The 12,919-nt window shown below is 37.0% G+C and overlaps 1 protein-coding gene across 6 annotated transcripts in view; it reads left to right on the top strand.

Moving 5' to 3' along the window:
• Positions 1 to 12,919, top strand: part of NEDD4L (NEDD4 like E3 ubiquitin protein ligase) — a 178,543-nt gene that overhangs the window by 127,343 nt on the left and 38,281 nt on the right. For 3 of the 6 annotated variants that reach the window (XM_040579379.1, XM_040579381.1, XM_040579376.1), the window contains 7 exons: positions 1,042 to 1,103; positions 1,199 to 1,301; positions 2,211 to 2,377; positions 5,322 to 5,454; positions 6,591 to 6,767; positions 11,295 to 11,369; positions 11,875 to 11,934. In XM_040579379.1, coding sequence (XP_040435313.1) covers positions 1,042 to 1,103; positions 1,199 to 1,301; positions 2,211 to 2,377; positions 5,322 to 5,454; positions 6,591 to 6,767; positions 11,295 to 11,369; positions 11,875 to 11,934 — 777 coding nt within the window. The remainder of the gene's footprint in view (positions 1 to 1,041; positions 1,104 to 1,198; positions 1,302 to 2,210; positions 2,378 to 5,321; positions 5,455 to 6,590; positions 6,768 to 11,294; positions 11,370 to 11,874; positions 11,935 to 12,919) is intronic. The other 3 variants (XM_040579382.1, XM_040579377.1, XM_040579378.1) reach the window with 1 other exon arrangement.

The raw sequence follows: 12,919 nt of genomic DNA on the forward strand, positions 1-12,919 counted from the left end.
TTTAGTTAAAAAAATGGACTGGAGAAGTATTCCTGGTTGGAGGGCTAGGACAGGGAAAGGATTTACAGATTTACTATAATTTTCTTTTAGTGGATGGCAGACAGGCACAGTGTTCTGAGAAGCACCCACTATGTGCTCATTTTGAGAAAGTCTGGTGTGATCTAAGAAACTGGGTCTCTAGTCTTACTGTAGTGTCTGTTATAATGTGCTTGCTTTTACAGTGTAACACAGTTCATGCTTCCAATTTTGTCAGCCCAAATTGTACAATCCATACAGTACCCCAAACAATCAGCAGATCAGTGTGTACATGGATGTCTGATTCCCTTGTTTACCTCATCATTTTTAAATTCCTAGTTTTTTACCTGTAGCATTCATGCTCTCACAGACATGCAGGATGTAACTTATTTGATAAGAAATTCACATGTAATAGAAAGTTTTCAAGATTTAAGCCCTTATGAAACTTACAGTTAAGAGGAAATCAGAAGGATGTAATCTGTCAGCCTGGTAATATTACTTACGTACACCATAAAGGATTTAAAAATCTTTATTATTAATAATTTATATAATTATATACAATGTTAAATATATATTAATTTATGTAATTATGTACAATTAATATATAGTTAATTATTTGAAAGAAGAAATGAAGACCAGCTGAGGAGTTTTATTTCATTGCTTTCTAATGTGCAGAAAAAGTAGTGCTTCAAAATAGATGCAACCTTTTCTGATGCAGCTGTTGGGTGACGGAATGGAGTTGGAAGGGGTTTGTTTAGTTGGTCTTGTCCACCTTTTTCTGAATTGTGAGTGTTGTATACGCTCTATATGTAAGACTTGGTTCATGCCATCACAGACATTTGCAGTGACATATCTTGAGGGCTGCTGCTGTAGCCCTGGGCTAACATCTAATGGTCCAGGTCTGCCTGCTCAATGGTGTTAAAAGTCTCTTCTAGCATTTATACTGCATCTGGGATGTGAATGTTCTATATATGCCTCTGTACTTGTGGGTAAGCCCTTTAATTTGTCATTTTCTTAAATGCTCAGACTGAAGACCCAGCCATGGAAAGGCCATACACATTCAAGGATTTCCTTCTCAGACCAAGAAGGTGAGAGCGAGGACCTTTGTATTTTAAAACATTTCTTACTTCAGGGTTTGTTTTTTTAAGAGTTGTTGAATGAAATGTACTTCCTTGTCTTCTAGCCACAAATCTCGTGTGAAGGGTTTCTTGAGACTGAAGATGGCTTATATGCCTAAAAATGGTGGCCAAGAGGAAGACAGCAGTGATCAACGGGATGAATCTGAGGTAAGGCTTAACGTTTGTGGAAGCATTCAAGTTATTAGAGATTCAAATATAATTGTAGAAAAAGTTGTACCTTGAAAGGTAAAACCCTGGTAGCAGTGTTAGTAGCAGCTTATTCTTCTCCCCCTCTCCAGTATTTTTTGGTTGGTTTAACTGTAACCTGGTGTTTTCTCAACCATTTCAAGTACTTCAAAGTGTTTCAGCTGCCACAATGAATTCCAAAATCTGTCTGACTGAGCTTTTGATCAAGTAGAAGTGGAAGTCATGCCAAGCAGAAGATTTCAGAAGGTCTATGCAAGTAATTTGTAAACACTATGGTCTGTATTGGGTATCTCTTCTTCAGAGGCCATTTCAAAATATGTTTTATAAAATTTTTCTTTATTTTCTTGGCAGTGTTTGCTTTGCAGAGAATAAAACTCATGCGAGCAAAGCAGGTTTAAAGGCTTCTCAGCACTTTTAGCAGCCATCATCCATGTTAAGAATTAGCTGCAATTAGGGCTGTCAGAGTGAATGTCAGGCCAAGTTTGCCTTGCTAATAGTGTGCAGCAGTCATCTGTAACTTGGGAATGAGGGCTCTCATCCCAAGCCAAACATCTTTGAGTTCTAAAGTTAGCAGTTGATTCTCTTTGGCTTCTTGACTAGAAGTCTGCATCTAGCCACCATTAGAACAAACGACCACCCAAACACGTTCGGGAATCCCTGTTGTAATAGACTGATGGGTTTTTTTGTCATTGAAACAAGGTGTACACTGTAACCACAGAGTTTATTCCATTTCTATATGGTTTACATTTAAGTAATTCTGAACTTCTTTCAGAGTCTGCACCTATATGGTAATATAAGCAACAGTGAAATAACTTCTCTTTAACTTGAGCTTTAAAATTCTTAAATTTTTCTTTTTAATTCATTCTTAAGCATGGATGGGATGTGGTTGATTCCAGTGACTCTGCATCTCAACGTCAGGAGGAGTTACCACCTCCTCCGCTGCCTCCTGGATGGGAAGAAAAGGTGGACAACCTGGGGCGGACTTACTATGTCAACCATAACAACAGGACTACTCAGTGGCATCGACCAAATTTAATGTAAGTAGCTCTATAGTGCAATGTTTTGTGGATGTGTGCAAAATCATCAATATGAGTAGGTTGGGGTTTTTTTCAACAAACATAACCATTTTGAATTTACAAGTTCAAGGCTGGAAAAAGTCTCAAGACTTTTACAAAGCAATCGATAAGAGGCACACTGTTCCTTTTATCGTGATTTTGGTGCTGTGTACCTGAAAGAATATTCATGGAAACATTTTCACAGATGTGCTAGTAAATATATACTGGGAATACACACATGTATTCTGGGAAATTCTAGGAAATCTGAAGAGGTGGGAGGGAAGTCAGTGCATGTGCCTTAGAGAACTGGGAGACAGATGTGGTATTTTTCATTAAGAAATTTAACAGCAATAAATTACTTTCTTCTATAGAGACTGTTTAAAAGGTAAGGGGGGGAAAAAAGGCAACTCTATCAAGGTTAATCTGATTAGCTTTGAGGAGATCCTGATTATTATTCAGTGCATAGACTGCATTACCTATGTAGGCTGGTTGTGCTAGTATGGAGGTCCTCTTCAATTATAAATTTGTTAAGATTAGATTTATAAAGTTGTGGCAAGCTTACATTTTTAAAAATATGTGTAATTTACAATGTTAAAAGTTACACTGAAATTGTATATTAGTCAAACATCTTGCTTTTATGTAGCGACTGTTCTTCCACTATTGCTTATTACAACAGTAATGGTTAATCTTTCTTGAATATTCATAATCATAGCTATATTATGCAAGTGTGTGTTGTCTTTATATAAGGCACTATTTGTTTTCTTGTCTGAAGTGTTTATTCATAGCTAGAATTGAATTAATAGAATCATGGAATCATTTACATTGGAAAAAACCTTTAAGATCATTGAGTCCAACCATTAACCCAGCACTGCCAAGCCCACCACTAACCCATGGCCCTAAGTGCAGCATCTACACATCTTTTAAACACCCCCAGGGCTGGTGATTCCAGCACCCCCCTTGGCCACCCTTTCCGTGACGGGATTTTTCCTAACATCCAATCTAAACTGCCCATGGCACAACTGGAGGCCGTATCCTGTTGTCCTAGTGCTTGTTACTTGGGAGAAGAGACTGACCCCCCGGCTACAACCTCCTTTCAGGGGGTTGTAGAGAGCAAGAAGGTCTCCCCTCAGCCCTCTCCTCTCCAAGCTGACCCCCCCCCAGCTCCCCCAGCCACGCCCCATAGGACTTGTGCTCCAGCCCCTTGGTGTCTTTCTTGTAGTGGGAGGCCCAAAACTGCATGTGGTATTTGAGGTGCAGCCTCAGCAGTGCCTGTTTGTTCTCTATGTTTTGACCTGTTTACTATTGAACTATCTGAGCTATTTACTAAGCAATGCATATTTTGTCAAGTATGTCTCATCAATCACTATCAATATGATTGGTAATGATCAATAAGTGTCTATAAAAAAGCAGATTTTATAAATTATTTGATTTAGAATCTGCTTGTAATCTGATTGTGCTAAACGAAGTCAAGAGTACGTGGATTCAGAAGTGTTTGACTGGGAGATACCAAAAAGTAATCATCACTAGAAAGCATCATCATCAGATGGGTGTATAAAATGAAAGCCTTGGGGTTTGCTTTTAGCTAGGTATCATCACAGGTAGTTTGGAAAGAAATGCATAATTACTACTGATCAACTTTATGCATGGCACTAGGCTTGGTGAAGAGTGAAGATTTTAAAATGATGCTGTTTAGCCTTTAAATTCCATGGATTTATGAAACCACTATGAGCGGAAGGTCTTGTGAGGTTGAAAGTAGATCCTACTTTCAACATTACATAACCTCTCACATTTAGGCCAGTAACTCAGATACTAAGTTGGTCATCAAAGAAGGGCGTTGAATGCTTTACAGTCCATGTCTGCAGTAGGAACATGAGAGTAGTTTATTTCTCATAGTTATTTAAAATGCGCAGTGATAAAATGATTGCACAAAAAAGTTTTTGCTGAACATCACTGTCTTTCAAAGTTACGGTCCCTCATCCTGAAGGAAAGATTCAGATACAGTACTGCCTTCCAGCAGCATCTGCCTATTGAGTACTGAAGTAGAGGTTTATATCTGGCTGTGCACATTGCGGAGTCCCACCAGCCAGCCAGGTCTCCGTCCGGGGAACTCAGGTATTTTCCATTTCCACTACTGCTGGTGTGTGCTAAACTAGTGGATGTAGCCAGTTCAAAAAGTTATCCATACAGCAATAGCTTGCATTTGCTTTGGCTGTCACAGAAAGGAAAACAATAGTTGACATAAAGACAGGGACAAAGGTAAAATCTCTGGGTCAGGAATGATTCTGTTCATCACAGGAAAGGATGAGTAATGGTGGGCTAGTATATCTGAGTGTTTGACTTCCATTTCTGGTCAGCTAACTTTGGTGTATAAAGAATGTTAATTCATAATAAATACATATTTGTAATATAATATATAGCACGTATATTATGTATAACATATGAATAATTCATAATAAAAAAATACATGACAAGTATAAGTTACTCCTGGGGACATTCCAGCTGGATGCAAGAGGAAAACTTTTCACAATGAGAACAATCAACCAATGGAATAATCTCCCCAGGGGAGTGCTGGATTCCACAACACTGGACACTTCTAAGTTTGGGATGGACAGAATGCTGCTGGGCACCTTGTCTAGACTGTACTTTTGCCAAGAAAGGTTGGATGAGATGATCTTGAGGTCCATTCCAACCTGTAATTCTATGATTCTGTGACATTTGTGAAGTGCTTCCAGTTTTATTTACTTCAGATTGAGGGATTAAATAGCTGCCTATTCATGAGGGCTGACATATGCAAGAATAATGATTTTTATAATCCGAAGCATTAATGAGGTTTTCAAAGCAATGGACAAAGTAGGTATTGCAGTTTAACATTGATTATTTTCTTGTTCTTTTCTCTTTCACATGCTTTCAATTCCCCACTATCCAGTGATGTGGGATCTGATTCAGATAACAATATCAGGCAAATAAACCAGGAAGCAGCCCATAGGCGGTTCCGCTCTAGGAGACACATTAGTGAAGATTTGGAACCAGAACCTATGGAGAGCGGAGACATTCCTGAGGTATGTAAAAGTCTTGGGTTTATGAAGTTGACTGAACTTTGAGCTGATGTGTTTCTCATTTATAAGCTAATTAAAACCTACATAGGAATGTTTTTACGTGGCATTTGTGGAAATTGCCTTAGTGACACAATAAAAATCCTAAACAGAGCCATACTTTCAAGGTCCCATGCCTTTATGTGTGCCTGATAATACCTGTATAGTATTAAATACTATGCAAATGCTGGGAGAAACATTAATAATTCCAAGCATTGCTTGTTACATATATATCTTGATAGAAACACTTTAAATGTTCTTCTTTGAATAACAGTGGAATAAATTGTAAAAAGAAAGCAAGCATACTGGCTGGAATTGCCATGTACTTCAGTTTTCTTTAGTGTCTTGATTTAGAAAAAAAGAAGCTGCTGGGTTTTTTCCCCAAATATTTGGTTTTGGTTGGAATTCTGAGATGTTATTAATTGAGGTGAGTGTTTAATTTACAGCTAGACTAAAGAAATTATTTTTTGTAGATATTTGTAGGCCTAAGTGAGAGTTTGTGCAAAGCTCTAATCCTATTCAGCTTTAAGGAATATTTTACCATGTCAATCACAGACAAAATTCTTTGTGAAAGCTGTTTTTGCCTCACTAAATGTTATTCAGAGCAACAAATAGGTTGCTGAAACTGTTGTTGCACTTGTCACCTGTTAATATGTGATTTGCAGATACTAATGAGTACTTTCTATTATGCTTTTTATTGTAAAATAAAATATAATCAGTTGTTTCTTACAAAGTTTTAGAAAGAGTGCAGAATTAGTTAGTTTTGCACAAAATTTCAGATGGAACTACTTCAATGAGAGCTTTTTTTTATGCATCTTTTCATCTACGTCATTCTCTGTGTTAAATCATAAAGCTTTGTGTCACCATCAACATGAAGACTGTTTTGAAGTCAACATGAAAACTGTTTTTCCCTGTGTCTACTTCACACTGAGTAGAATGTTTGTTTGTGTGTTCTAGGGATTGGTTTATTTCATTAAATATTAAGGCTGGCTATCCTATCACACCCGTGTTTGTCACAATTAGGAGGTCACATAGAAGGCAAAAGGAAAGGAGACTCAGTCTGTCTTTATAAATCCTTAACTTAGTTTCTTCTCTTTTGTTAGCCTTGGGAAACCATTTCAGAGGAGGCAAGTGCAAGTGGAGATTCCTTAAGCTTGTCATTGCCACCTCCTCCTGCATCTCCAGTATCCCGTACCAGTCCTCAGGAGCTATCTGAGGAACTGAGCAGAAGACTTCAGGTCACTCCTGATTCCAATGGGGAACAACTCAGTTCTTTGATTGTATGTGACATGCTGCTCTTTCTATATAAACCTCTATTACTGTAATCTTCTGTTAGTTTGACATGATCTGAATAATTGACACGGATGGGTAGTAATTGCTGGTCTCAGGAAAACCTGAGCATACAGTTAAAATTATCTTTCAAAAAATGCATCATCACTTCACCATAAAGCAAACAGCCTTGAACAATAAAATTCCTCAATTTAGATTTAATGTTTTCTTCTGTGCGTTTATCTTCAGAATCTGCTGCTGTTACACCTTTAGTGAAACAAAATACATAATACTAGAGAGTATCAAGCTAAGAATGTCTAAAGGAGAGAGGAAAAACTGCTAATGCTGTTTCAGTCATCATCCATTTTACAAAATTATTAAGTTCAGTATTTTAACTGTACACATTTATATTAAAGCATGTGCTTTCTTACATTAGGCTTTTAAAAACCCCTCATAGTTTACTGGATCAAACACTTACAAAGTATTGGAAGTAGGTAGTTCTGGTGAAATCCTCCACTAGTTTGTAAATGGCTGGTCTGTAAAAAATTTGTGTCTCACCACAGGAGTTTACTTGAGGTAAAACCAAAAACTGTTGTCTATGTTTGTATTATCTGTTAGCTTGTCAGACTGATGATACCACAAAAAATAAGGATAATACACCTACTTGCAAGTGGGGGAATGTCTTGCATCTCTTTGATAAAGAAAACAATTCCAGGTATTAAATAGAACATCATGCTGCAATTTGTTCTTTTTAGTGTTCTTGGTATATGCCATCAAGGTACCTTTGCAACTCAAGAGATAAGAAACCATATTTACTCTTGTTCTGATTAAATAGAATCTTGGTTAGGTGCAAGCTTTTCACAAAGAGCTTATGCAACAGGTGTCTTATAATTATTTGAATGTTATCCAGAGGTTAGTTAGAAAATTATATCTCTGATGGCTAACCATCTGCATAGAGTCTCTTGTGCTTTTGTAGATGCCTGCAGATTTTAGTAGACTGTCACTTGGAGAGGCAGGAGGTTAATCAAATTGTTTTAGTGGCAAGATCAGGGCCTACATTTTTGGTTTACACTAATACTAATAAATGAATGGTATAGCTGCAGAATTGTCTTAATTAAAATAATTCAAACTAGCTTTTTATAAGCCATTAAGTGATAGCATTTCTCTTTTCAGTGCAATAAAAATTATAATCAGACCACACTGGCAACATAAGAAATTGTCAAAGCATTTAAAATGTCCGTTTCTCTGCGTTATCCAGTGTAAGTGTGGTGGGATACTGAAAATAGCAGAAAAAAACAGACAGTGAAGTTACTCTTAAGATGCCTTGCTGAGGCACCCAGAAGTCTGCATACAGACCCTGTGTGGGTCAGCAGTGTTGAGTGTGTAGCCCCTGCATATCTGTCAGGGCAGATCCTCTCTCTGAACTGTGCTTCCTGCAGCTCTGGCCTCTGTGGGGGCTCACTGGCCTGGTTCAGCACTTAAGTCTGAGCTGATTCCACATGAATGGATGGATGGTGCTTAACCCGGGCTAATAAATCCTCCCAGTTTGGAGGTCGGCAAGCACAGTGCAGAGACATCCCAGAGCTTCATTTGGACTGACCCAGGTAGGCAGGAAAGGTTTGGCACTTCCAGCTGAACACACACGTTAATCAATGTGCTCTGGTATCTCCACATGACATTTCCTCTTCATCCAGATTTCTGAAGGCTTGTGAGATCAGCTTCATGACTTTGCATGGAGGAAGCATGGATCCAGGGGGGTTCCCAAATCAGCCAGCTCTAAACAGGCTTTACGTAAAGCTGGCTGAGATCTGCAGGTTCTGGGCTGAAACTAGAAGCCCTTACAACTGCATTCCCCCAACAGCATGCCTATTATATCCAGCCTGACTTTTGATTGTTTTACACAGAGACTGTTCCAGTGTCTCTACATCCATACATAGTTAATCTACAACACAAATTGCCAACAGATAGTTGAGGAGTGATTGTATGTGTGTTAAAGTATTTTGTCACTCTCCTCATGTATCTATGTAATGTCAGAAGACACTTCAGACTTGCTGGTCAATACATGTGTCAGACAAATCCTTTCACATTAATCTTTAGTGTAACATAGAAGCAAGTTGTAATTACATCTTTCTTTTTTTTTAATATGAAACTTTTAACAGAATGTGCTTTAGGACTGATGTTTTCAACTAAGAGATGGGAGTTTCTGATATGCCTCTCAAATAGTTTGCTTCATGGTGTTGCTTTGTTATCTTTCAGTGGTACATAAGGGTGCCCATGTGAGTGGTTATAAATAGGCTAGGTCGTTTACTTGTTTATTAGTGCATTCATACTTGTACCATTAATACCCAGAAAAGGGTAATGCTAGTCACTCTTTGATTAAAGATGAGGTATCAGTTATGCGAAAGAGTAAGTTTAAGAATTACCCAAGGCTTGTTTCTGTACTTGAAGCTTACAACCTCAATCAAATCACACAGAAAAGCTGTGTGAGAAAATGCATTGGAAGTGAAATGCTACTTAGATGCTGATTGATTTTATGGAATACTGTATGAATGCTGTATTTCATTGAATATTGGTCAGCCCTGAAGTGGTCAGGCAGTTGGACTAGATGATTCTTTTGGTCTCTTCCAACTGAAATATTCTATTCATCGCTTGCTTTGTACCATGATCATGAAGGATGTGTCTTGGGAGGTTCAAAAATGAGAAGGCAAACAGGAGAATTAAGGCATGATTTTTTTAAAAAAGCAATAATGTAAATTTTTAAGTAAATACGTTTTTAAGACTCTCATTTTAAGGTCTCACCCTTAGTATTTGATTTTGGATTTGTTTTTTAAATACCTAATTTTTGTCAGTAATGCATGCCCTCTGTGAATTGCACCATGAAGTAATGAAAGTCATGGTGGAGCGCTCACTTCCTGAAGAGCTGTGTTAAACACTACAGTTTTCATTGCAGTGTCTAGTTTTAAGAGAAGTGTCAATGCTTGTTTTTTGTTTAAGAAACAATGCTCTTAGCTTAATTACTCAGATTTTTTTCCATCCCTCTTAAATTTTTTTTGTACCAGACAAATTGGACTGCACTTACGCTAAGATTCCCTGTCACACTTAAAAAATCATGGGGGACAGAGGATTTTTAGGGTAAGAGTTGCCCTTTCTGGTTGACCTTTCCAAAGAAATTCATAGCAATTCACCTGATTCTCATAGAGTTTGAACCAGAATTCCTGGAGTTAGTATTTTGACCCAGATTAATAGTGCTGCGTTTTGCCACTGTTTTATGATAGTAGGAAAAAAACCCCACATCTCTTCTTCCTATCAGAATTTGTTCATGTTGACATTTCTGCTTTAGAAAAATGAATGAGTCTTTTTATATATATATATATATAAAATGTATGTGAAGTGTCACTGTCAACAGAGAAATTGTATATACCACTACCTGGTAAAAATAGAAGTAGATACTAATTGTTTACAGGAGATTTCCTTACAAAGTGGTTTGTACTTGTGAAATATAAGTAATCTGTCTAGTAATTCAGTATATTTTAATGTCCTTTTTCTGTGTGTATTATTTATATTGTATTTATAGGTGCCCTAATGATCATTACAATACAGACTGTAGCAGTTTGGGTTTGTATGAAATTTCTGGATTAACTCCAGCCAGCAAGCCTCTGAGCACTTCTCTGCCATTTGTTACAGTAAACAACAGAGGTGTTCTTAATGTTACTATTGAAGAGTAAGCTAAGCATCGTGTACTAATATGCAAATTTGGAAATTTATTAGTGTACCAGCAGATGATCTCAGCAAGGCTCCCACTGTGGCTGTTACCCAGTGACAGTTCTGCAGAACTTGCTGCTTTCCCAGCCATAGGCTCAGGATATTGTAGGCACAGGAACCACATCATCATCCCCTGTGTAGGACTGGCATCCTCTCCTGTCTCTGTGCATGTGATGCATATGGGTTTAAGTGGTACAGTAAGCCATATGTAGAGTTTTGTGACTGTAGCCTACTGATTTTCCAAGGACTGCATTGCCAGTATTCAACCAGGAGTCTTACATTTTCCTTGTACTGCTCATGTTCCCTCCAGGTTCTCTAAAATGTCTTCCAAAGATATTTGAAAATATTTTTTGCAAAAGTTCCATGGCATTTTCATGTCCCATTTATGTCTTTAGTTAAACTACCCCTTTACTGCTGATTCCACAACTGTTACTTTTCCTGCATGTTTTTCCACATGGGATGGCCTATCCTCTTCTGTTAGATTAGGTCAATGCAACATTGTAACTTGGATGCTAAAGATGAGTGCAAGATGTGTATCCAAGTGCTTTCCTTTTCTCCCTTAATCTGAAATAGTCCAGGATGGAACGCAGAGAATTTATGTTTTTCATTGCTTGCCATGTTTCTGTAGAAGTATTAAAACTAAAGACACTGCATCATAAGTACTATTTTTTAGGGGTTTGGATTAAATGGGAGAAAAATAAAATTATTGAATAAAACACCATGTTTTAAAACACCTTAACTTAAAAGACATCTTTTCTTTCTTTTTTTTTTTCCAGCAAAGAGATCCTTCTTCAAGATTAAGATCTTGCAGTGTAACAGACACAGTTGCTGAACAGTCTCAATTATCCTTGGTAAACAAAAGCTAACTTCTATTTCTTTCTTTTTGTTTGAACATTCTGTGATTCAGAATAATATCTTTTCTTAGGTCAGTTCTAGTCAGATATAGATCAGTCATCAGTATGGGCATATGACTCGCCCAAATAGTAATGGATACCGAATTAATATCATCATGGTCAGCAGCTAAAATGAGGACATTCATGAGAGAGAAAAACATTCTGAGACTGAGAGCATAGTCACACTAGCTTTAGTTACATAACATGGAATTTAGTTCACTACATTGTAGATATCTAGTCAGTGGAGAGAGAAAATGGTTCCCATGGTGGTTTTTTGTATAAGATTCTGACATGGTTATCAGTGATTGATGACTCAAATTTTTTGTTATTATCTTAAATGCTGTTTCCATCTAATTTCTCTCTTTTAATGAATCTGTGATTCCTTACTCCTAAAGATGTGACAGTAATCTGTTACCTTCATCATGAAATATACTTATCTGTAACATTAATTATCATTTAACAGCAGAGTGGTCCATCTAGGAGAGCTTGTTCTTCAACTGTCACAGGTGGTGAGGAACCAATGGTAATAATACTCTTTATCAAGCATTATCTCTAAATAAATGTGGGTAGATTTAGGTCTTGTACAATAAGGAACTTTTTTTCACAATCCAGCATTGTGTTGAATGAAAAACTGCCACTGAATCAATAGGGTTTGGGTCTTTTGTTGTTTCAGATTTTCTCAACTTTTCTCACTGCAGTTTCACTCAAATACGAGCATGTTTTAATGATGTGGATGTGCCACTGAGTTTTAACAAAGCTATGCGCTAAGGAAATACCGTAGGCCTCTAAAACATGAAAGATACAATACCTAATTCTTTAAAAACTGGTATTAAAAGAATCAGGGATTAAAAATACCAAGTCAGTATACATGTAGCTGTGTTCTTAGCTTGCGTCTATCTTCCCTTATTCTCCATTAGACTTAATTCATTTTAATTCTTAAAGTTGACCTTAATTTGAAAACTGTGGAGATACAGTGATACATCATATAGCTCTTATGGTCTTAGTGCCAGTTTTCATTTTCCAGTAGTCGTTCAGTAGTCTAAGACTGAATTTTTAGTTTGATCATCCACTAAAATTCTGGAAGTGCTTTTCTGAAAGTGTAATACAAGGCAAGTGATTTTAATTTATATGGAACTTTGTCTAAAACATCTCGTTCTTTTTTAACCTGATTAAATGTCAGCCTGAAGCAAGTTATTTGATAGAAATAATTTTAAAGTATCTATCATAAATAGCTTCTATGAATGTATGTGCTCCTAGATAATTTATTTCAGGGACAGAAATATAATTTAAACTTGATATGTTTCCTATTTATATGTTGTAATGTCAGATCTTAATTTGTGTGTTGATGCATCATTCTGTAATACTGTCTATATTTGCTGTTTTTTGAATTGTAGAATCAGAGGAGCATACTTGTATTTTGCTCCTGCAAACACCAGATTGTTTTGTGTCCTTGCAAAACTTGCTTGACTTACTAAGCATTAGGTAAAACGTGCTATATTGAGCTGTAG

The sequence above is a fragment of the Falco naumanni genome, chromosome Z (genome assembly GCF_017639655.2).
Source record: "Falco naumanni isolate bFalNau1 chromosome Z, bFalNau1.pat, whole genome shotgun sequence".
Taxonomy (NCBI): domain Eukaryota; kingdom Metazoa; phylum Chordata; class Aves; order Falconiformes; family Falconidae; genus Falco; species Falco naumanni.